The sequence below is a fragment of the Procambarus clarkii genome, chromosome 53 (genome assembly GCF_040958095.1).
Source record: "Procambarus clarkii isolate CNS0578487 chromosome 53, FALCON_Pclarkii_2.0, whole genome shotgun sequence".
Lineage (NCBI taxonomy): Eukaryota > Metazoa > Arthropoda > Malacostraca > Decapoda > Cambaridae > Procambarus > Procambarus clarkii.
Genome location: NC_091202.1, coordinates 35,317,463 through 35,343,851, shown reverse-complemented (window position 1 = coordinate 35,343,851; position 26,389 = coordinate 35,317,463). Strand labels below are relative to the sequence as shown.

Sequence of the window (26,389 nt, the reverse complement as noted above, 5' to 3'; positions counted from 1 at the left end):
GAAAGGCACCAGAACTGAGGCGCAACCCAGTATGGTGCAAAGCATCAAGACGGCGAAGAGTAGAAGGAGAAGCAGACGAGTAAGCAGGGCAACCTTAATCGAGCTTAGACAGGACGAGAGAGGAATGTAAAGCAAGGAGAGTGCGCCTATCTGCCCCCCAGTATGGGACAAGAGTATGGGACAAGACCCGAAGGAGGGTAAGGGCCTTAGAGCACTCAACACGGAGGTAAGAGATATGGGGAGACCAAGACAAACGAGTGTCAAGGAATAACCCCAAAAGCTTCGCAGAATCTTTGTACTCAAGGGGATGACCATAAAGTGACAGAGGGACGAAGAACGACCCGTTTCCCCGTAAAAGTCATGGCACAAGTCTTACAAGTAGAGAACTTGAAGCCATGATCGGTGGCCCAAGATGACCCGGCATCAATTGCAAGTTGAAGCCGGCGCTGAAGGAGAGGCGAATCATCACCCTGACAGCAAAGGGTAAGATCATTGACATAGAGAGCAGAGAAGACACATGAAGGAAGAGAGGAAAGAAGACCATTGAGGGCAACTAGAAAAAAGAGTAGTGCTCAGAACACTACCCTGGGGCACACATTCGTATTGCTGAAAAGAGGCAGAGAGCGCGGTACCAAGGCGCACCCGAAAGGAACGACGAGAGAGGAAGCTGCGGAGAAAGAGAGGGAGATGACCACGAAGGCCAAAAGAATGAAGTTGAGATAGAATATGATACCGCCAAGTGGTGTCGTAAGCCTTTTCCAGGTCAAAAAGGACGGCAACAACGGAGGTCTTCGCAGCAAAAGCAGTACGAATGTAGACCTCCAAGTTCACCAGGACATCTGTCGTGCTGCGGCACTTGCGGAAACCAAATTGAGAAGGGGAGAGGAGGTGATGGTGTTCTAGGAACCACATCAGACGAACGTTAACCATACGTTCAAAGAGTTTGCAGACACAACTTGTGAGGGCAATAGGGCGAAAGTCCTTAGGGGAAGTACCCAGAGATCCCGGTTTGCGAACAGAGAGGACAACGGCATCGAGCCAGTCTTCAGGGACTGACGACGACTCCCAGATCCGATTATACAGACTTGGTAAATACTGAGACGTGCACGGAGGGAGATGGCGAAGCATCTCATAATGAATACCATCGGGGCCCGCCGCCGTAGAACCGCAGAGGGCCAGGGCAGAACGAAGTTCAGAGAGAGAGAAGGGATCATTATAGGGAAGCTGAAGACGAGTGCAGAAATCTATGTAAAGGACGAGACTCAAGGACAGGTTTACGAAGAAGGAAAGATTGGGGAAGATGAAGACCAGAGCTAACAGAAGAAAAGTGGGAACCCAGTACGGAAGCGACCTGCAACGGGTCCGCCACAAGAGTATCATGGAGGTGAAGGACCGGTGAAACATCAGGAACGAACTTACCCGCTATCTTACGGATACGCTTCCAGATCTGGGGCAGAGGAGTTTCGGACGTAATTGTTGAGACATAAGATGCCCAACATTCACGTTTAGCTGTACGGATGGCCCTATGGGCCACCGCACTCGCTTTCCGAAAGAAAAGAAAAGAATCAGTCGTCTGACACCGGCGGTGCCTCTTCCAGGCTGCACGCTTACAGCGGACAGCCCGAGCACAGTCCGCATTCCACCAGGGAACACACTTCCGTGGACCCCGAGAGGAAGAGCGAGGAATAGAGTGGAGGGCAGCGTTGAAGACAGTGTCATGAAAAAGGAGGAGAGCGCGAGAGAGAGGCAGAAGGGAGAGGTCAGAGAGAGTAGCACTGAGGGTAAATAGGGTCCAGTCCGCCTTAGCAAACTGCCACCTAGGGAAAGAGAGGGAAGGGCGAAAAGAGAAAAAGGAAACAAGGATGGGGAAATGATCACTTCCATGGAGGTCATCAAGAACCTGCCACGTGAAATCTAAGTAAAGAGAAGAAGAGCAGAGAGAAAGCTCAAGACAAGAAAGAGTGCGAGTCCGAGAGTCTAAATGAGTGGGCTCACCAGAATTCAGGAGAGGAGAAACGGCTCAAGAAGGCGACCCCGGGTATTCGTCAGAACGTCACCCCAAAGAGAATGACAACAATTGAAGTCACCCAGCAGGAGCACAGGCTCCGGCAAGGAGTCTAGGTGGTGTTTCAAATCAGGAAGAGAAAGCGGGACACTCGGGGGGGGGGGGTGGGGGGGGGGGAGATAAATGGAACAAACTGTGTACCATTTCCCCACAAAGATACGAGCAGCAGAACAATGGAGAGGCGAAGGAAAAAGTAAAGGAACAAAGGGAACATCAGCACGGATCAAGAGAGCAGAAGAATTAGAAGCCCCAGCAACGGCTGGGGGGGGGGGGGGGGGAAGAGAAAGTAATAGCCACGAAAACGACCAGGACGAACACCAAGCATCGGCTCCTGGAGACGGACACAAAGGGGCGAAAACCGTGAAATCAGAAGCTGGAGTTCGAGGAAATTGGCGGAATAACTACGGACGTTCCATTGAAGAATAGACATCGACGAGAAGGGAAAGGACAAAAACAGAGAACAAGGAAGAAACAAAGGCGAAAGAGCAACAGAGCACGTTAAAGAATATCAGGGTCGGGATCAGGGTCAGCAAAGTCAGGGTTAGGGGGCATGGGTAAACTGAGCAAAGACGGAGGGAAGGAGGCGGGAGAACAGACCAGAGGTGGGCGGGCGGGGTCCGGAGGAGGAAGAGGAGACAACGGAGGGGAGCAGTCAAGGACAGCAGCAGGAAGAGGGGTAGAAAGAGGAGAGCGCACCTCAACAAGGGCAGCAACCGAGAGGGAAGCGGGGGCTAAAGGAACCTCCAGAGCAGGAACAGGGGGCGCAACCACCGAAATGGGAGGGGAAGGAGCGAAAGAGGCAGAAGTAGGGGCCGAGGAAGAAAGCGAAACCTCCTTACCCGCCAAGAAGGAGGAAGGAGAGGAGCCAGGCTTACGCTTCTGACTTAAAGAGACAGGTGTCCCAGCAACTACGTACTTGGCAACGGATTCTAGCGTCTCAACAGAAGCTGAACGAGAGCACACATAACGGCCGTTTGGAGAGCGATGGACATCAGCCCGCACCGACAGGCGGCGGGGAGGGTCAAGAGACGGAGGGGAAGGAGGAACGGAGGGAGACGAGGAAGAAGACCAGGAGACACGACAGACCAGGTAGAAAGAAGGGGAACCCCAGACAGAGGACCAGGAGGAGGATCCTTCGGGAGAGAACCTAAAGGAACAGAGGAGGGGGCAGTAGGCGTATCGGGGTCCAAGGCCCGGAAACGGTTGCGAGTCTGAGGAAGGTGGGAAGGACGAGGAGAGGAAGAGCGCACCATGCGAGCATAAGAGATATTAGCATAAGGCGGGAGCCAGCGAACCTGGCATCTCGCCTCAGGAAAAGATAAACGTTCCCGGTGCTTCAAATTGAGGACAGCTACCTCAAGCTTGTAATGGACACACGCACGGGAGAAGGTAGAATGGGCTTCACCGCAGTTGAGGCAACGAGACTGGGGAGAAGCGCACTCCGACTTAGAGTGACCTTCGTCACCACACAAAGGACAGAGAGAGACAGTCCCGGAGCAGCGGAGGGCACCATGCCCAAACCTCCAGCACTTGTTACAGAGCCTAGGAGAAGGAATGTACTCCTGGACAGAGCACCTGGCACCAGCAAGAATGACAGAGGGTGGAAGGGTCCTACCATCAAAGGTAATCTTCACAACCCGGAGGGGTTGACGGCGACTACCACGAGGGGGACGAGTAAACGTGTCCACCTGGAGAATAGAATGGCCCTGGGCAGCGAGGATATGTCGAATATCGTCGTGGCAGTCGCGCAGGTCCCGAACACCGGTTGCAACATGGGGCGGGAGCAGAATAGTGCCAACACTGGCATTCAACTGAGCGTTCTTCGAGACCCGAACAGGGGTCTCGCCAAGGCAGGATAAGGCAGCCAAGCGGGAAGCAGTATCCTGAGAAGGAGCAGCAACGACACGTGTACCGAGACGAGTGGGGTTGAAAGTAATGGAGGCATCCACGGAATCAACGAGATGTCGATGGAGGGAGAAATCGTCAGGAGGCGCAGAATCAAGAGGGAGGAGATCAAAATATTTGGCCCACGAAGCGGGACCAAACAAGGCTTGATAGGTAGCGTAACTGGAAAGAATCGAGCGAGGGCGGCCGTGACGAGGACGGCGGTGAGAACCCCCAGAGGGGGGGGGGGGTTAAAAGGCGCAGTAGTTACAACTAGAGATGGAGCCGCGCCAGGGGACGAGGTAGTCACCGCTTGGGGCTCGACCCAACCACAGAGGAGGGAGGGGAGCCCGGGGAAGGAGTCAGAGGCCTAAGGAGGAGCAAGGTCGGGGCCCAATGCAACGGAGGCTACAGAGCCCGGTCTTCCAACACAGACCGACTCGGGGGCTTGGTCACCCAACCCACGAGCCTGAGAAGGTAAAGCAGAAACAGTCGAAACAGGGGTCATCATCATTACGAAAAGGAATATTCATTCACGAATGTGCCCCCACACCCACCATGGAGCCACAATTAGAGGCAGGACACCCAACAAGAAGCTATCGCCGATCATGCCGGGGCCTCCTAGGGGTGCGTCCTGAGTATACGCCCCACAAACGCCACCTTAAGAAACCGACAGTCCGTCGAGATCGGGTTCAGTGACGAAAGGGGGATTGACAATAAAAGGTTCCCCTCGCTCTCTACGTCGGGTACTACAGTTCTACGGGTGCAAGAGTATGCCTCCTCAAGCACCCGGAAGTCAAAATAGAAGAAGTCCAAGGGAATAACCAGAACAAGCAAAAGGTTGGCAGGAAACGGCAAGCAGATAGGAGAAGAGGGGGGAGAAAAACGAAACAAAAGGAAAAGGAAAAGGTGCTCAGCAGAATTGGAGAGGACGGCAGCAGGAGCACAAGGCTAGAAAAGGACAGAGGACTGTCCCAAGGAGCATCACACTCCGGCAGCCGGCCACCAAGCCCCCCTCACGGCAACAACGAGCTGAGCGGGGAGGGGGGTTAAAACATCAAATTAATATCTTCAAATATCAGCATATTTAGGCGTAGGTTACGTCAATTGTTTAGGTTCTGTCGGCAATTATTTGTGCCTACAGAATAATGTCAGAGTCCATTCAGCAATTATTATGCAATTATTATTATTGCTTGTAGTACGTGGGTGAAGCATTCGAACAGAGGTAGTCAGCGAGGCAATGTTCGAATGTCCTCAACTCCGTGTATGCCATCTTTCCATTCATGAACACGGTGGGGGGGGGGGGCTGGATTAATGAGCATTTGGCCTTTCTTGATGAAGACAGCTGGCTGCTTTTCTTTTGTTATACCTCGCATTATGTTGAATCTTTGTCGAGCACTGTTTCGCTTTCTTCCCATATTCGAACGCGCTTGTCTGTCTCACTTGCGTATTGCATCAACATTTATAAACAGAGGACAAATTTACGTCTAACACGTCTTGGCTGACGGCAGCAATTTGGACAGCAACATTTCGGTAGATAAGATATAAATCTTAAGGGCCATAAATGGCTTTACGAAGATAACCAAAAAAACAATTTTATCTTTAAAAACGACACTGTCAAGTTATTCTTACACCAGAAAGAAATAATGACAGCTGTAATACTTACTGTCTTTAACACAACAAAACTGGGTAAATTAACCCAACTATAAACGTACAGAACAAACATTTATGAATAAAGTTCTCAAATTTAAATCCATCAATTAAAATATGAAGAAAAATAAGGTGAAGTTATGAAAATCTCTATATGAAGAACGTTCCAGCCAGATTCACGAAACAGTTACGCAAGCACTTACGAACCTGTACATCTTTTCTCAATCTTTGGCGGCTTTGCTTCCAATTATTAAACAGTTAATGAGCTCCGAAGCACCAGGAAGCTGTTTATAACAATAACAGTTGAATGGGAAGTTTTCATGCTTGTAAACTGTTTAATAAATGTAACCAAAGCCGTCAAAGATTGAGGAAAGATGTACAAGTTCGTAAGTGCTTGCGTAACCGCTTTCGTGAATCTGGCCACCAGGAAACTAGTACATCTGTGTAGGTATGACATCAATAACCTAAAGGTTATCAAGATGTTTAACAACCTACAACTCACAAATCAGATCTCTAAGTTTTTTATTTATTTTATTTATTTATATATACAAGAGTTTTTACATTCTTGTACTCGTGAGTACATTATGAGTACTCGCCATTAATTTGGGGTTACTCCACTGTCTTGTCTTAAGTTGTCTGTCTAATTACCCGCCTCTGGGGAGAAAACCTTTTCTTATAATCGAGCTTTTAAGCTTTTCTCGTCACATGCGTGAAATTTGTCAGACAACTTTCTCAGGCAACAACTGGGCAATAGACCCAAATTAATAGACTGGGCAATTAGATCCCAAATAGACCTACAACTCACAAATCTCACAATTAGAGATTTGTGAGTTGCAGGTTCTTATCCATCTTAATTTAACATACTTTAACCAATCCTATACTCCAAGATCTCCAACACAAAAAGTGTGTGTCTCTGGTCTAGTCTTTCTACAAAGGTCACAAAATAAATGTCCCGAGTTTAGTGTCAAACTCCGTCACTCAAGAACAAGAGACGAGATATTTGATAATCAGATAGATGTTCCTCTTTTGCATAAATAAGTGTAAATTGTAACGCTTTTCATACATGAAATCCGTAACAAAATGGGAGACCATTTTGGGCAGCAGACTGGTGCGCAAAAAAATACTTACATTTCAACAGTTTAAAAACTCAATTTAATAGCTAATAAGAGAACTCCATTCAGTGAACATAACTGAACACGACCGTTCTACCATTTAAAATAATCAGTCACAAGTGACGTACAAAATAAACAGGGATTTGCGTTGTTGTGATAAACGTGACAAATTTAAAAAGTGGTGGAAACACTTACCACTATCGCCTGTTAATGAACTTATAATAAAGTGTTATTAAACGTAATCCACGAGACCGTTGGGAGCCGGTCGGCCGAGCGGACAGCACACTGGACTTGTGATCCTTTGGTCCCGGGTTCGATCCCGGGCGCCGGCGAGAAACAATGGGCAGAGTTTCTTTCACCCTATGCCCCTGTTATCTAGCAGTAAAATAGGTACCTGGGTGTTAGTCAGCTGTCACGGGCTGCTTCCTCAAGGTGGAGGCCTGGTCGAGGACCGGGCCGCGAGGACACTAAAGCCCCGAAATCATCTCAAGATAACCGTCAGGTTATCCATTAATATCTATTTTAACAGCGAATAAATTTAGTAAAATATTTTCAAGCTGTTGAAATAATCCAGTTTATGTTATCAATCTTTTTTATATATATAAATGTTAATAAAACAATTTTCACCACTAAAAGCATTAGAACCTAACCATGTAACTTTTTATCTAAACAAAAAGGAAGATAACGCAGCTGTAGAGAATAGATCTTAAATATCTATCAGTATATAATATACATGTACAATTACATACATTATATATATATATATATATATATATATATATATATATATATATATATATATATATATATATATATATATATATATATATATATATATATATATACATATATACATACAGAGAGAGAGAGAGAAAGCAATTGAAAACCAACACTGGAATATCGTAGCAACTCGCGGAAATTAACATACCTGCTCACCGAAATGTGTCATTTCTCAAGAAAAATCCAAACCATTTATATATCTTACCCCGTAGCGTTTATAAATACCTCGACGAGGGCTGCACGCAGAGGAGGAAATAATATTGCGCCAACACGGTTAAGCTCTCCGGAATGCGTATTTCATCTCAAAATAAAAAAATAAAGAAATATATAATATTTTTCTCAACCTGTTCTTGGACCTGTAAACGTCTAGGCCCCGAGGTCGTCGTTGTGGTGAACAAACAAGCATAAAAACCAACAACGATATTTCACAAACAGGTAAAAAAAAGAGACCTCCCCCCCCCACGTCTCAAAAAAAAATTAATTTGAAAAGATCAAAAGGACGCACAAGTGAGGGAGGTCCGCGCGCTCGGCGCTCACGACAAAGACATTCACAAGAAAACTAAAAAAAAACAAAAATATTCCCAAGCCTCTGGAAACAAACAAGACACTCGCTGGAACTACGATGTATTTCTCAAGAAAACGAAACAACTCGACTAAACAACACTGCATCTCACAAGAAAACTTTTTTCAACGAGAAAAACTTCGAATCTCGTAAATAAAAGTTACCTAACTAGAACAGCACTTCACCCCCGAAATAATAATTAATAATAATAATAATAATAATAATAATAATAATAATAATAATATTATTTAATAATAATAATAATAATATTATCAACTGAGACAAAAGGCAGCAGGTTGAGAAAGAAATCGTTTCTACACAATACTGAAGTTCACCTCTGAGGGAAATAAACGAAGCACTGAACCCAAGCTCGGCTTCTCATGTTTACTTTCGACTCAAGGAGGCGACTAGGACGCTCCGCTGAACCAAGCGGAGAACTTCTGAACAGCTTGGTTTCACACGCCGCTGTTCAGAAGGACAAGTTTGATCCACCAGCACTCGTACCTGACCCCGACTGCCAGTGCTGGTGTCAGTAACACGTCAAGATCATCTAGCAACTCAAAATGTGTTCATAGCAGTTTCACAACACATTAAGTTAACGTAGCTAGAAACAAAAATCCTGAAATATTTATACAACTCTTACTGTAGGTCCATTCAACAGCCATATGGTCTGAAGACGTGACGGGAACGTTCTTCAGACATCCTATTATTCATTCTCATGTTAAATTCAAGTAAAATTGTATACAATTGATAACGAAAAGTTCAAATATTTCCAAAAAATCTAATTCGTGGCAAACGTGGTTTGATCTACGAATAACACGTTGAAAATGCAAGAGCCAGAACGGCACATCCGCTATAGTTACAATGCAATGATTTTATTACACACATTTATTAAAATATATTAGAGAGAGACGAGGGGGTGGGAACAGGTTTTGCCACCTCTTATATTGGATTGGAGAGGACCCTTAGCCTCAAAGAAGAGAAAACATGACATTTCGAAGAAGGGCAACTCTGCACCCCCCGCCTATGCACTTGCACATTTGCCTTATTTTTTTGAGATATATACAAGAGTTGTTACATTCTTGTACAGCCACTAGTACGCGTAGCGTTTCGGGCAAGTCCCTGGAATACGATCCCCGCCGCGAAGAATCGTTGTTACAACCAAGTACACATTTTACTGTTGAGTTAAACAGAGGCTACAGTTAAGGATTTGCGCCCAGTAAATCCTCCCCGGCCAGGATACGAACCCATGACAAAGCGCTCGCGGAACGCCAGGCGAGTGTCTTACCACTACACCAACGCAGTGGTAACCAATTATCTACACCAATCATCTTGCATGCAAGTCAAGTGTGTAGAGCACTTACTTGTCTCTGAGGTTGTAGACGCCGCCGTAGCCGCCCTCCACCTTCAGCAACTTGGCCACCAGCTCCGAGCCCTTGAAGACGTTGACGATGAAGAACTCGGCCGGGTAGGTGGCCTTCTTTTTCTTCTTGTATACGCGGGTCACGAACCCATAAAACACGACCTGGGGACGAGAGGTGAGCCGGTGAGCAGGCGAGGAGCAGTGTGGGGAGGAGGGGATTCGGTCCCTACTAATACATCAAGCTTCCTCCACTAATATTATCTGGGTGTCCTTATACATTTACAATGCTTCTAATCGAGATGTTTATCTTTATGTGTTTTCTTAAGATCTAGAAGGGTTATTCTTAAGGGATTTATGTAAACATTCGCACTATGGAAGGACCGAACAGATGAACATCCTCCCAAAATTATAACTGGTAGCTACGAATTACAAATTGTGAGGGAGCCGGTCGGCCGAGCGGACAGCACACTTGACCCGTGATCCTGTGGTCCCGGGTTCGATTTCGGGCGCCGGCGAGAAACAATGGGCAGAGTTTCTTTCACCCTATGCCCCTGTTACCTAGCAGTAAAATAGGTACCTGGGTGTTAGTCTAGCTGTCACGGGCTGCTTCCTGGGGGTGGAGGCCTGGTCGAGGACCGGGCCACGGGGACACTAAAAAGCCCCGAAATCATGTCAAGATAACTTCAAGATGATGGTGGGGAAAAGCGTGTTGTGGATTCTGGGGAACTAACAGGAATAGGGGAAAAAGTGCCAGATACAGAATGTAATTGATAATTACCGTCAGTAATTAAGAGGTCGTGGGCATCGATTATAATACACAAAATATTCGTTACACATATATGTAAATAAATAATTTAATAAAGTACTGATTTAAGTAAATATAATTATGTTCAAGTAATTTAATTGTAATTAATAACAAAATCAGTCATCAGAGTGACCCCTGCTGGTCACTCACCCAAGCTCACTCCACCAGCCCCCCCCTGCTGGTCACTCACCCAAGCCCACTCCACCAGCCCCCCCCCTGCTGGTCACTCACCCAAGCACACTCCACCAGCCCCCCCCCCCTGCTGGTCACTCACCCAAGCCCACTCCACCAGCCCCCCCCCTGCTGGTCACTCACCCAAGCACACCACCAGCCCCCCCCTGCTGGTCACTCACCCAAGCCCACTCCACCAGCCCCCCCCTGCAGGTAACTCACCCAAGCCCACTCCACCAGCCCCCCCCCCCTGCAGGTAACTCACCCAAGCCCACTCCACCGGCCCCCCCCCCCTGCAGGTAACTCACCCAAGCCCACTCCACCGGCCCCCCCCTGCAGGTAACTCACCCAAGCCCACTCCACCAGCCCCCCCCCTGCAGGTAACTCACCCAAGCCCACTCCACCAGCCCCCCCCCCTGCTGGTCACTCACCCAAACCCACTCCACCAGCCCCCCCCCCCCCTGCTGGTCACTCACCCAAGCTCACTCCACCACCAGTGGCATTAAACATGGATTTGCCACTCCGTAAGAAATGAAGCCTACTAGCCAGCACCGGGCGGACTCGAGCAACCCAGCTAACCCATAGAGTCCGATGCATAGAAAACGTAAATATATGCCAGCCTTTCATTAGGTCACATTCGTAACGTTCCTACCATAAAAAGAAACACGATCTATTATATTAGTCGAGAAGATTGATTGGACTGTCACAGGTCAATTGGGGTAACGAGGTAGGTAAACCATTACCACCTCGTTAGCTAGGCGTTTGCCTATTAGGCTCGTTTTCTGAAAATAAGTTTTAAAGGCGATACAAACTTGGCCTCGGCTATTTTAAATGGGTATTTAAAGCTAGCACTGATTTATATTTTGCCTCCAGTGAATTACTCACTACTCCGTCACTGTAACCTCACTGTAGCGCTGTACCCTCGCAAGGACACCGCTTCCACGTGACTCTTAAATCAATATAGTCATCCAAATATAACGCGCGAGAGAGAGAGAGAGAGAGAGAGAGAGAGAGAGAAAGAGAGAAAGAGAGAGAGAGAAAGAGAGAAAGAGAGAAAGAAATAGAAAGAGAGAAAGAGAGAAAGAAATAGAAAGAGAGAAAGAAAGAGAGAGGGAGCAGTAGTCTCGTGGACTTGGATATTTACTCTTTCACTAGTTCTTCTCCTCATACCCATGATGTACTTTGTTTATTCAGGGGGCGAGGAAGGAGGACAAAGCTTGTGCATTACTAAAAGTAATTTGCTTGCGTGTGCAATGAATAGCGGTGCTGGGAGGAGTGCCTGTGTGTTCACCTCCAAGTGCTTGGAGAGTGCCTGTGCTCATCTCGAGTGCCTTCAGGCTGTGGGGTACAAGTGCGACAAGGAGTGCCATGCTATACTTCAGCCACTACATCCAACATCATGAGCCACAGCTTGTACGAAGCTTAGTCAATTCCGATTGTGTTCGTTAATCTTACACAAGCTTAACGGAGATTAAATGATCCAAGTCTCCATTTTCCTTCACAAGGATAGACGTCTTCCAACCGTCTCAAGGAAGGTGGACGGACGGACTGCTAATCAACGAGTAGCGTGGTGTCGACTCTCCGAGCAGCATGGCTTCGAATCCCCGAGCAGCATCGAGTCGAACAACTGTGCAACGTGAAGTCGAATCTCCGAGCTGAATGGAATCGAATCTCCGAGCAGCATTGACTCTAATATCCGAGCACCATTCAGTCCAGTGTCCGTGCAACGTGAAGTCGAATCTCCGAGCAGAATGGAGTCGAATCTCCGAGCAGCATTGACTCCAATATCCGAGCACCATTCAGTCCAGTGTCCGTGCATCCGTGCAGCGTGAAGTCGAATCTCCGAGCAGTATGGAGTCGAATAATCGAACAACCTCGAATCGAAACAACCCCCCAACCAACGTAGGGTCGAATATCCGAGCGTATCGACCATCTTTTCATCCTACAGTTTGTTAATGACATGTAATTGCAAGATTTCCTAATTGTCTATATTGATTCTGAAACATTTATTTCGAAACTTTGACGAATGAAAGAATAAAAGCAAAGATTATTTTTCTAGACTTCTATTGTCCTTTGGAAAGATTTAATACAACAAAATCAAACCAATACCTATTGTTGGCCTCAATAGGCGTTACCAAACTGAGTTCTAAATTACAGCCTCAATGCATCTCTTACCAGCAAAATACTGTATAACACTGGGAAGCTGAGTTTTAATCTACCAACAACGAGGATTCCTGGTTCTTGAGGATTAAATGTGGGTTTTTCTAGTTTCTGTCAACGAGGATTGGTTCGTGTCGAGGTAATACAGGCGCGGAGAGCCTTCCTGAGCGGCGTCAATCTCAGTACAAGCTCAGAGAAAAAGAGGTTCAGCCTTTATAATTCTCTTCCCTGATGTGAATTCAAATCCCCCAGAGTGTGAGCAAATGCATCGTTCGAAAATGTTTGAGTATGAGTTTTGGCAGTGTTAGAAGGTCTAAGAGTGTGAGAGTTGTTGTGGTGTTCGAATATCTCCGAGTATGGGAGTTGTCGTGGTGTTCGAATATCTCCGAGTATGGGAGTTGTTGTGGTGTTCGAATATCTCCGAGTATGGGAGTTGTTGTGGTGTTCGAATATCTCCGAGTATGAAGCGTTGCAATGTTCGGGCTTCAGATTTTTCATGTATTTCTCTGTACATGTCACTCAGTCTTCACTGCAAGTCTCACGCGAGTCTAAGTCCGGAGCGTTTAACTCGTCCTCAGACCAAGTTCATTCCATCCAGCGGTCGACCCCAAAGACGCATTCATCAGTTCTAACATTCTGTTCAATCAAAACAGGAATTTTCTCAAATAAAAATTAATATTATTTTATATTGTTATATTGTACATATTTAGGCATTGGTTAGGTTAGGTTTGTTTAGGTTATGTTAGGTGTTTAGGTTCTATTGGCGAGTATTTGTATATGCAACCCGTCCTCGACTCAAGTCCATTACATCCAGCGGTCGACCCCACAGACGCATTCATAAATTTTAATATGCTGTTCATTCAAAACGGGAATTTTCTCAAGTATAAATTAATATTATAATATATTAGCATATTGTGTATATACAGGCATAGGTTAGGTTAGGTTAGGTGTTTAGGTTCTGTTGGCGATTATTTGTATTTGTAGTACGTGGGTGAAGCATTTATAGCGTTGTGATTCGAACAAAATTCGTCAGTGAAACACTTGTTCCGGATATGTTCGAACGTCAGCAGTTGTGAGTCGTGTGTAAACCGCTTTTCATTCATAAACAGGGGGTTTGGCGGGTGCATGGAATCACTTTTGGGTCTTTGTTTGGAGGACGGGCTGCACTCAGTCTTCACTGCAAGTCTCACGCGAGTCTAAGTCCGGAGCGCTTAACTCGTCCTCAGAGAAAGTCCATTCCATCCAGCGGTCGACCCCAAAGACTCATTCATCAATTCTAACATTCTGTTCATTCAAAACAGGAATTTTCTCAAATATAAATTATTATTATAATATATTAGCATATTGTGCATATATAGGTATAGGTTATGTTAGGTGTTTAGGTTCTGTTGGCGATTATTTGTATATGAAGTATGTGAGTGAAGCATTGATCGAAATGCTGTTCGAACAGAGGTCGTCAGCGAAGCACTGCTCGTAAAATGTTCGAACGTCATCAATTGTGAGTCGTGAGTACACTGGCTTTTATTCATAACAATGGGGTTTGGCGGCTGAATTAACGAGCCTTTGACCATTGTTGATGAGGACGAGGCTGTAATGTTGTGATTAACGCTGTGAAAAGCTTCATAACACCCCCCCCCCCCCCCAGCGCTTCTGTACCCCCAGCAGTATTCATCGAACAGCTTTGAATTCCCGTTTTCATATTCCGAAGCATCGGAACATAATTCAGCTCTCAAAGACCCCTCGCAAGGTTTGAAGTTCCTCAAAGCCCAACATGTCGGGATCTCCAATGACTCGAGACTCCGAATCCGATCTACTGAGACTGGCAGGGAGTTCTGGGATTTAGAGATTTTCCTTTAATAGGGAACCTCGTCCAGTGTGACCTGGGATACCAGTGAGGCGCTGTGAGGTCCTCCTTGATGGAGGGCTGAGGATGAAAGGGACTGCGGCTTTGAGGCTTCCCGCGCGGCCCACTAATGCTTCATGAGACAGGTTCGAAGCTTCGCCAGGGACTCTTGGGATTATGAACCCTGTTTTTTGTTGGTGTTATTTTCTATAACTAGATGGGGTTCTTGGCTGTCTGTCTGTCTCTCTCTCTCACTCACACTTTCTCTCTCTTTCTCTCTCTCACACTTTCTCTCTCTCTTTCTCTCTCTCTCTCTCTCTCTCTCTCCCTTCCTCTATTTCTCCCCCCCCCCTTCCCACTCTCCCTCTATGGAAAAGCTGAAAAATTATTGAAAATCCCTGAAAACAAAAACAAATAATATATATAGGAACGAATCATTTTAAAAGGGCGTCAATAGGTACAATCACAACCCGCCTATAACAGTCCCCACCCATCCCTGTGTCATCCTGCAAAGTTGAGTGAAGGCCGCTCTAGACGTCTGGTGTCCAACCTAGACAGACATTTTAGTTTTTAGATATAGATATCTAGATATCTATATCTAATATCTAGATAGATTAGATATCTAGATATCTAATTTTTTTTACGTTATCTTCTACTCTTCTAACGATATTGTCAGCGAGAAGGCTACAGTGGCCAGTACGATGAGTCACGTGCACAGTGGCCTGTACGATGAGTCACGTGCACAGTGGCTTGTACGATGAGTCACGTGCACAGTGGATTGTACGATGAATCACGTGCACAGTGGCTTGTACGATGAATCACGTGCACAGTGGCCTGTACGATGAATCACGTGCACAGTGACTTGCACGATGAATCACGTGCACAGTGGCTTGTACGATGAATCACGTGCACAGTGGCTTGTACGATGAATTACGTGCACAGTGGCTTGTACGATGAATCACGTGCAAGTGGCCTGTACGATGAATCACGTGCACAGTGGCCTGTACGATGAGTCACGTGCACAGTGGCCTGTACGATGAGTCACGTGCACAGTGGCCAGTACGATGAGTCACGTGCACAGTGGGATGTACGATGAGTCACGTGCACAGTGGCCAGTACGATGAGTCACGTGCACAGTGGCCTGTACGATGAGTCACGTGCACAGTGGCCAGTACGATGAGTCACGTGCACAGTGGGATGTACGATGAGTCACGTGCACAGTGGCCAGTACGATGAGTCACGTGCACAGTGGGATGTACGATGAGTCACGTGCACAGTGGCCAGTACGATGAGTCACGTGCACAGTGGGATGTACGATGAGTCACGTGCACAGTGGCCTGTACGATGAGTCACGTGCACAGTGGCCTGTACGATGAGTCACGTGCACAGTGGCCTGTACGATGAGTCACGTGCACAGTGGCCTGTACGATGAGTCACGTGCACAGTGGCCTGTACGATGAGTCACGTGCACAGTGCACAGTACACCCATCTCAATCTCAGCTTCCGTCTTATCTTCTCTTTATCCTATTTTGTTGCTCCCCTTTTTCCACCCTTCTCTATTCCGTTCTTTCTCTCTCTCTCTCTCTCTCTCTCTCTCTCTCTCTCTCTCTCTCTCTCTCTCTCTCTCTCTCTCTCTCTGTCTCTGTCTCTGTCTCTCTCTCTCTCTTTCTCTCTCTCTGTCTCTGTCTCTCTCTCTCTCTTTCTCTCTCTTTCTCTCTCTCTCTCTCTGTCTCTTTCTCTCTCTCTCTCTCTCTCTCTCTCTCTCTCTCTCTCTCTCTCTCTCTCTCTCTCTCTCTCTCTCTCTGTCTCTGTCTCTGTCTCTCTCTCTCTCTCTCTCTCTCTCTGTCTCTGTCTCTGTCTCTCTCTCTCTCTTTCTCTCTCTCTGTCTCTGTCTCTCTCTCTCTCTTTCTCTCTCTCTCTCTCTGTCTCTTTCTCTCTCTTTCTCTCTCTGTCTCTCTCTCTCTCTCTCTCTCTCTCTCTCTCTCTCTCTCTCTCTCTCTCTCTCTCTCTCTCTCTCTCTCTCTCTCTCTCTCTCTCTCTCTCTCTCTCTCTCTCTCTCTCTCTCTCTCTCTCTCTCTCTCTCTCTCTCTCTCTCTCTCTCTCTCTCTCTCTCTCTGTCTCTGTCTCTCTCTTTCTCTCTCTCTCTCTGTCTCTCTCTCTCTCTGTCTCTCTCTCTCTCTGTCTCTCTCTCTCTGTCTCTGTCTCTCTCTCTCTTTCTCTCTCTCTCTCTCTGTCTCTGTCTCTCTCTCTCTCTTCCCTTATCTACTTTTGCTTCCCCTCTCCTCTTCTTTATCTCTCTATCCTTCACCATTTCATTCCCCCTTCGTTGTTTTGAATCGTGTTTACTCTTCTCTGGTTTATTCATTTTCTTTCTGATTCCTTCCTGTTCTTATTCCTTACTGCTCTTCCTCTTCTGTTTCTTCTCATTCCATGGTCTCGTACCCCATTTTTTTTCTATTCTCCTCTTTTATATCTTCTTTTCGTATGGCTTAATTCCTGAATATTAGGGAGCCGATCGGCCGAGCGGACAGCACGCTGGACTTGTGATCCTGTGGTCCCGGGATCAATCCCGGGCGCCGGCGAGAAACAATGGGCAGAGTTTCTTTCACCCTATGCCCCTGTTACCTAGCAGTAAAATAGGTACCTGGGTGTTATTCAGCTGCCACGGGCTGCTTCCTGGGGGTGGGTGGAGGCCTGGTCGAGGACCGGGCCGCGGGGACACTAAAGCCCCGAAATCATCTCAAGATAACCTCAAGATAACCCTCCTCCTTAATACCTTCTTTTCAGATGCCCCTCTTTTGCGATCCTCTATTTCCTAATACCCCTATTTCCTGATACTCCACCTTCCTGATACCCTATTTCCTGATATCCCTGATATCTTCCTTCCAAATAGGCTACTTCCTTATACTTTATTTCCATGTCCCCTTCTTTATCACGCCACCTTTTCCCCCCTGATATCTTGTTACTTAAGTGCATATGCCCCTTTTTTTTATTAAAGTCCTTCCCTTATTCTGAGCACCTCTTCTCTCTCCCATTATTTATTTCCCTCCTTCCCTTTCTTAATGATTTTCTTCTCCTACTTCTACCTGCTTCTTCTCATTCCTTATATTCCTCCTCCTCTTCCTTATACGTCTTCCCTTCCTCCCCCTTCACCCTCTTTCAACCTTCCTGCCGAGTATGATAACTAATGGGTAGCAAAGTTGAAACTTTTTAATGGAAAAACAGGTCATATCATTAGCCTTGACGCGGAAACCTTTCTGACCCAACTCATCACAGCGTCCAGACTCATGCTGACTCATCACAGCGTCTAGACTCATACTGACTCATCACAGCGTCCAGACTCATACTGACTCATCACAGCGTCCAGACTCATACTGACTTATCACAGCGTCCAGACTCCTACTAACTCATCACAGCGTCCAGACTCATACTGACTTATCACAGCGTCCAGACTCATACTGACTCATCACAGCGTCCAGACTCATACTGACTTATCACAGCGTCCAGACTCATACTGACTTATCACAGCGTCCAGACTCCTACTAACTCATCACAGCGTCCAGACTCATACTAATTCATCGCAGCGTCCAGACTCATGCTGACTCATCACAACGTCTAGACTCACACTAACTCATCACAGCGTCCCTGACTCACACTAACTCATCACAGCGTCCAGACTCATACTGACTTATCACAGCGTCCAGACTCATACTAACTCATCACAGCGTCCAGACTCATACTAATTCATCACAGCACCCCAGACCCACACTAACTCATCACAGCGTCCAGACTCATACTAACTCATCACAGCGTCCAGACCCACACTAACTCATCACAGCGTCCTAGACCCACACTAACTCATCACAGCGTCCAGACCCACACTAACTCATCACAGCGTCCAGACACATACTAACTCATCACAGCGTCCAGACTCACACTAACTCATCACAGCATCCAGACTCACACTAACTCATCACAGCATCCTAGACCCACACTAACTCATCACAGCGTCCAGACTCATACTAACTCATCACAGCGTCCTAGACCCACACTAACTCATCGCAGCGTCTTGACCCACACACAGCAAGACAATATCTCCCAGCAAGAGTAATATTGTCCCTCTGATATTGCTCTTCCGAACACACTTAAAACTAACGAAGGTCAAGTCGGTCACAAGTCCAGCAGGAAGATGGAGATTTACGTCTAAATTGACTGGAAATTTTAATTCACGACTCACCAAAAGTTAAGATTCACGTCTTCTTTCTCAACCAGATTGGCATTTCACCTCTGTAAACACACGTACAATGTACGTGTACACTATGACACTATGACAAAGACACTATGACAAAGTGACACTATGACAAAGACTCTATGACAAAGTGACACTATGTACAAAGACACTATGACAAAGACACTATGACAAAGTGACACTATGACAAAGACACTATGACAAAGACACTATGACAAAGACACTATGACAAAGTGACACTATGACAAAGTGACACTATGACAAAGTGACACTATGACAAAGACACTATGACAAAGACACTATGACAAAGACACTATGACAAAGTGACACTATGACAAAGTGACACTATGACAAAGTGACACTATGACAAAGACACTATGACAAAGACACTATGACAAAGTGACACTATGACAAAGACACTATGACAAAGACACTATGACAAAGACACTATGACAAAGACACTATGACAAAGACACTATGACAAAGACACTATGACTAAGACACTATGACAAAGACACTATGACAAAGTGACACTATGACAAAGACACTATGACAAAGACACTATGACAAAGACACTATGACAAAGTGACACTATGACAAAGACACTATGACAAAGTGACACTATGACAAAGACACTATGACAAAGTGACACTATGACAAAGACACTATGACAAAGTGACACTATGACAAAGACACTATGACAAAGACACTATGACAAAGACACTATGACAAAGACACTATGACAAAGACACTATGACAAAGACACTATGACAAAGTGACACTATGACAAAGACACTATGACAAAGACTATGACAAAGACACCTCAAACACTGTTTATGTAGGACAGGCGTAAATCTGTGTGTTTATGTAGGTGAGATTAGATTAAGTGAGATTAACTCATCACTGTCATCTACCATAGAACGCCTGACAGCTGAGTGGACAGCGCTTCGGATTCGTAGTCCTGAGGTTCCGGGTTCGATCCCCGGTGGAGGCGGAGACAAATTGGCAAAATGTTTCTTTCACGACAGCTGCTACGGGATGCTTCCTGGGGGTGTGTAACGAAATGGAGGCCTGGACGAAGACCGGGCCGCAGAGACGCTGAGCCTCGAAATCATCTCAAGATAACTTCAAGAAGATCACCTTTTGTGGTTGATTGTTCAATTAATCACTGAACAATATATTTAACAGATGTCTAACCCTGTCCATGGAGGACAGAATAAAATAATATATATATATATATATATGCTGGTTAGCAATATAAATGTATGGACACGTCTGTGGTAGAAAAAATATATAAATAAATAAAAAATATATATAAATTAAAAACTGCATTTGAACATTACCTGTCCATTTACACTAAATGTTTTTTTCTCTCTCACACACACACACACACACACAGGAAGCAGCCCATAGCAGCTGTCTAACTCCCAGGTACCTATTTACTGCTAGGTAACAGGTGCATCAGGGTGAAGGAACCTCGGCCCATTTGTTTCTCCGCCGGCTGCCGGGATCGAACCCTGGTCCGTAGGTCCACGAGTCTAGAGCGCTGTTCACTCAGCCAGCCAGCCTCCCCTACTGGTAGGGTGACTGGGGTCGGACGGGGGAAAGAGATCATGAATTGTACCTGTGTTTAGGGCGTTGTTAAGCTAACTAGGTGATGGCTACCTGACCTACCCTTATATAAGGGTATATAAGGGTAGGTCAGGGCAACATGCCCGAAACGCTGCGCGTACTAGTAGCTTTACAAGATTGTAATTACCATATTATGAATCCTCACAATCCCAATGTACCTTCTCGTATATATATAAATAAATAAATAAATAAGCTATAAGCCTATCCCTTCATTTTTTATCTTTATTTTCTTTTTTTTCTTGCTTCTCTTACATTCCTATTCTTAATGATATTATTACACTCTATATATTACACCTTATCTTCGTACCTTTTGTCTTGCTCTGCTCATCCTCTAAGATTTCCGTCTCCTCACCTCTTTCTTGCCTAACTTAATGCCCGCGCCTCCCTCGTCTCATCACAAGCGACTTGATAATAGGTCCAGGACGGACCGAAACGTCGTCGTCCCTTCACCTTCTAGTGTGTTACAATCGACTTGAGAATGGTCCAGGACGGACCGAAACGTCGTCGTCTCTTCACTTCTAGTGTGTGGTTTGGTCAACATTTTTCAGCCACGTTATTGTGACTCTTCATCTTCATAGGTGAAGCTAACTAACACTGCAAATTAGGCTGATGATGTATATGCTAACAAACTCGACTGTAACTATAGCTCATCAGTGATGTAACTTGCTTAGCTGAGCTAATATTGAGTGGATCAGGGGCCAGATTCACAAAGCAGTTACGTAAGCACTTACGAACCTGTACATCTTTTCTCAATCTTTGGCGGCTTTGTTTACAATTATTAAACATTTACTGAGCTCCGAAGCACCAGGAGGCTGTTTATAACAATAACAACAGTTGATTGGGAAGTTTTCATGCTTGTAAACTGTGTAATAAATGTAACCAAAGCCGTCAAAGATTGAGGAAAGATGTACACGTTCGTAAGTACTTGCGTAACTGCTTCGTGAATCAGGCCCCAGATCCCGTACCAATTTAATACCAGAAATTTGTCACGGCAGCTCACAGGAAAGTCAGGACGTGCTTAACAGCTGAACTGAACTAAACGCCGAATTAAATTAAGTCTTTCTCTAATGATATACACGAACAGCATGCGGAAAGAGAGCCATGAAGAGAATGCTCCAGGTATCAGTACGTTGTAAAAGCACAGGCAGGAGCCTTCAGGAGCCTGCAGGAGCCTGCAGGAGCCTTTAGGAGCCTTCAGGAGCCTTCAGGAGCCATCAGGAGTCTTCAGGAGCCTTCAGGAGCCGGCAGGAGCCTGCAGGAGCCTTCAGGAGCCTGCAGGAGCCTTCAGGAGCCTGCAGGAGCCTGCAGGAGCCTGCAGGAGCCTGCAGGAGCCTGCAGGAGCCTTCAGGAGCCTTCAGGAGCCAGCAGGAGCCTGCAGGAGCCTTCAAGAGCCTGCAGGAGCCTGCAGGAGCCTTCAGGAGCCTGCAGGAGCCTGCAGGAGCCTTCAGGAGCCTGTAGGAGCCTTCAGGAGCCTGCAGGAGCCTGCAGGAGCCTTCAGGAGCCTTCAGGAGCCTTCAGGAGCCTGCAGGAGCCTTCAGGAGCCTTCAGGAGCCTGCAGGAGCCTTCAGGAGCATTCAGGAGCCTTCAAAAGCCTTCAGGAGCCTTCAGGAGCCTGCAGGAGCCTTCAGGAGCCTTCCGGAGCCTGCAGGAGCCTTCAGGAGCCTTCAAAAGCCTGCAGGAGCCTTCAAAAGCCTTCAGGAGCCTTCAGGAGCCTTCAGGAGCCTGCAGGAGCCTTCAGGAGCCTTCAAAAGCCTTAAGGAGCCTTCAGGAGCCTGCAGGAGCCTTCAAAAGCCTTCAGGAGCCTTCAGGAGCCTGCAGGAGCCTTCAGGAGCCTGCAGGAGCCTTCAAAAGCCTTCAGGAGCCTTCAGGAGCCTGCAGGAGCCTTCAGGAGCCTTCAGGAGCCTGCAGGAGCCTTCAAAAGCCTTCAGGAGCCTGCAGGAGCCTTCAGGAGCCTTCAGGAGCCTGCAGGAGCCTTCAGGAGCCTTCAGGAGCCTGCAGGAGCCTGCAGGAGCCTGCAGGAGCCTGCAGGAGCCTTCAAAAGCCTTCAGGAGCCTTCAGGAGCCTGCAGGAGCCTTCAGGAGCCTTCAGGAGCCTGCAGGAGCCTTCAAAAGCCTTCAGGAGCCTGCAGGAGCCTTCAAAAGCCTTCAGGAGCCTTCAGGAGCCTGCAGGAGCCTTCAGGAGCCTGCAGGAGCCTTCAGGAGCCTTCAAAAGCCTTCAGGAGCCTTCAGGAGCCTGCAGGAGCCTGCAGGAGCCTTCAAAAGCCTTCAGGAGCCTTCAGGAGCCTGCAGGAGCCTTCAAAAGTCTTCAGGAGCCTTCAGGAGCCTGCAGGAGCCTGCAGGAGCCTTCAAAAGCCTTCAGGAGCCTTCAGGAGCCTGCAGGAGCCTTCAAAAGCCTTCAGGAGCCTGCAGAAGCCTTCAGGAGCCTTCAAAAGCCTTCAGGAGCCTTCAGGAGCCTGCAGGAGCCTGCAGGAGCCTTCAGGAGCCTTCAGGAGCCTGCACTAGCCTTCAGGAGCCTTCAAAAGCCTTCAGGAGCCTGCAGGAGCCTGCAAGAGCCTTCAGGAGCCTGCCGGAGCCTTCAGGAGCCTGCAGGAGCCTTCAGGAGCCTTCAGGAGCCTTCAGGAGCCTGCAGGAGCCTGCAGGAGCCTTCAGGAGCCTCCCATTAGGTGAGGCTCGTGTGGTGGTGTCTAGTGAACAGTGAGCTGGGCGAGGCTCCACGCCCCTCCTACACACACACACACACGGCTCCTGCCCATCACGTAATGAATCAGGAGCTAAATTAGCTAATGGTAAAATCAACAGGTGAAATCTAGACAGGGAGGAGAGAGACCGAGGGCTTCCGTACATCAGTTTATATTATAGAACCGAGTTTCCTATTCTATATGACGTTATTTGTCTTGTGTGTGTGTGTATGTGTGTGTGTGTGTGTGTGTGTGTGTGTGTGTGTGTGTGTGTTCCAAAACAATAGCTTATGCATTTACAACTAATAAACAACTCGAATTACATTTTGAACTTGTAATTCTGTATCAACGTCAACCCTAAATAATACCAGGATTGGTGTGTGTGTGTGTGTGTGTGTGTGTGTGTGTGTGTGTGTGTGTGTGTGTGTGTGTGTGTGTGTGTGTGTGTGTGTGTGTGTGTTTATAATCAAAACAGCATTGTCTTTTTATTTTTTTTTTTAAGTCACAAGTTTGAGTTTACAATGAAATTTGCAAGCTAGAACCGCATCTTTTTTGGGGGCAATGTTGATTTCCAGTGACAATTTCGGTAAAAGGGGGATTGTTTGAACTTGTGTAAATAAGGCAAGATTTACAGTACGTGTATTGTTATGTTTCTCTGTGATAGTTAGGGTCGCAAATATCGCTCTTGAATTACTTTCCGGCTGTTGTTAAATAGTTTATTGTAGCCATTTTTGCCGGTAACAACCTTATGTTTCGTGATTTAAATTGGAGGTTATTGTGTTGCAATGTAGGTGTGGTGTAGGGGATATTGTATTTGCTGAGGTATCGTAGGGGATATTGTGTTTGTTGAAGTAATGGATGGATATTGTATTTGCTGAGGCATTGTATCGATATTGTATTTGTTGAAATATTGAATGGATATTGTATTACAGAGAGGGGTATTGTATTTGTGTATGTGTGTTTTCGAACATGGAACAGTACCTACCAGCAGCGACAAAATTTTGGTGAGGTAGTTAGAGGGTTTGTAGGTAATGGATAAAATTACCATAACGGAGAGAATTACCATAGGGGAGCCGGTCGGCCGAGCGGACAGCACGCGGGACTTGTGATCCTGTGGTCCTGGGTTCGATCCCAGGCGCCGGCGAGAAACAATGGGCAGAGTTTCTTTCACCCTACGCCCCTGTTACCTAGCAGTAAAATAGGTACCTGGGTGTTAGTCAGCTGTCACGGGCTGCTTCCTGGGGGTGGAGGTCTGGTCGAGGACCGGGCCGCGGGGACACTAAAAGCCCCGAAATCATCTCAAGATAACCTCAAGATAACCATAGAAGTAGTGACAAGTCTCATATGGGATCGTTAGCTTTACGAGCCTTGACCATGCCGTAAAGATATGTTATTTAACTAACTCCATGGATTTAGTTAACCGATTTAACAATGAACAAATCCACAAGGGCCGTGACGAGGATTCGAACCTGCGTCCGGGAGCATCCCAGACACTGCCTTAATCGACTGAGCTACGACAGGGGAAGAGAGTCGTAGCTCAGTCGATTAAGGCAGTGTCTGGGATGCTCCCGGACGCAGGTTCGAATCCTCGTCACGGCCCTTGTGGATTTGTTCATTTGATGCATCACGTTAGTGTGATCTCTGTGTGTGACGATTTAACACTGTTTCCATTAATCCTGATGTTAAATTAATCAGTTTTTGGATGTATGCTCATTATTAATAGGCGTTCATATTGATCACATTCTCGGTTACCTTACTCGATGATCTCTGATTAATCATTCAATCTTCTGATTATTGTTAATCTTGTAAATCTTTGAGTAAAATGAATTAATTTACTTTTAATCATAAATATTATCTACAGACTCTTGGTATGACAATGAGAAATCCACTATATCCATTTGCTTTCAAAATTGTAAATATTTTTATTATATGTGAATTACCTCTGGAAAGTACATTAAGTAATACTTTTAAGGTGATACTTTTAAACTTTTAAAGTGATATCTTGGTTTAGGTATGTTGATGAAATTTAGTATATTTGGCCTTCAAATGTAAATTCAGATGAATTTTTAGCAAAATTTAATGATCAAATCCCTTTTATAAAATTTATTATAGAGCCTGAAATTGATAAAATGTTTTTTAGGTATCCTGATTTATAGGGAAAATCTCTCACAACATCAGGGAGAAAAACATCATCTCCAGCGAAGTTTCCCCACCACACCCCGAGTGTACCAGAGCCTTACGCAATGTTGGATGTTATTGTTGTTATAGATTTAGCTACTCGGAACGAAATGTCCATGTAGCACGGGCTATGGCGAGCCCGTAATTGAGTTCGGTTATTCGCGATAACCTTGTAACTGTGATATTTGGGTCAATGTTTTAAATGGAGGTGGGGTTTCCTCCTTTTCTCCCGTTTCTTTTCCGCTTCTGTTTTAGCACACTGGTTTTAGTCTTGTTTTAATAACATTATCTTGGTGGTGGATATAGATGTACTGTGTTCAATAGTGTGTCCCATTCTTCTACTGATTTTTTTTCTAATCATAATAGTCGCTGCGGAATTTGCATCTAATGCAAATCTAATGCTCCCGTTAGATGAATGTTGAATTTGATGTGCAAGGCTTCAGTTGTTTCACATTCTAGTAAGTAGTGCAATAGTGGCGCCTCTGCATCTATTCCACAGATATGACACACTTTAACTTTTGGGTTTATTACCTCCCAGCAGCACTTGTAACCAAGTCTGAGTCTGTGTATGGCTACTGCAATGTCTCTGGATATCTTTTTGTCAGGCTTGAAAAAGTAGTACCCAGCGGCTTGTTCGTACCATATCACAGTGGATCTTCCTTCCGCTACTTTGGCTCTGTGGCGACTTTTGATAGTTGGGAGTATTTTCTTCTCGATTTGCTCCTTAATCTGTGAAAAACTTGGAGGTATTTGAACCTGTACAACAGGTAGAACAGTGGCAGTTTTTGCTAGTGAGTCTGCCTTTTCAATACCATCTATGCCAATGTGTCTTGGTATCCAATTTAGGGTGATTGACAGCCCTAGATTATGGGCTTCTTTTCCTATATGTTGGATTTCTGTGATGAGTTGTATATTATCTCAGTGCAGGCTGGATAACAATGCCTGGAGCGAAGATTTAGAGTCGGTATGACTGATGACATCCTGTAAATTATTCTCAATTGTATAGTTTATGGCCTCCTTCAGGGCATATAATTCTGTCTGCAATGTTGAGCACCCACTATTCATGCTCCAGTAAGCTTCATGGTTGTTAGTATAAACTGCTGTTCCAGCAGAACCTCTTTCTTGATCATCAGAAAGAGGTTCTGCTGGGGCAGCAGTTTACACTGCTTTCTGATCAATGTTGGATTGGCCCTTTCCCTTTATTCTTACCTTTTTTACCTAACTCCTTACCTTGTGTTTAAATGCCCCCATATACCTT

The 26,389-nt window shown here is 46.0% G+C and overlaps 1 protein-coding gene across 1 annotated transcript in view; it reads right to left on the bottom strand.

Moving 5' to 3' along the window:
* LOC123767108 (uncharacterized) overlaps nt 1–26,389 on the bottom strand; it is a 648,486-nt gene that overhangs the window by 352,186 nt on the left and 269,911 nt on the right. The window contains exon 4 of the mRNA XM_069304872.1: nt 9,418–9,578. Within this exon, the coding sequence (XP_069160973.1) occupies nt 9,418–9,578 (161 nt within the window). The remainder of the gene's footprint in view (nt 1–9,417; nt 9,579–26,389) is intronic.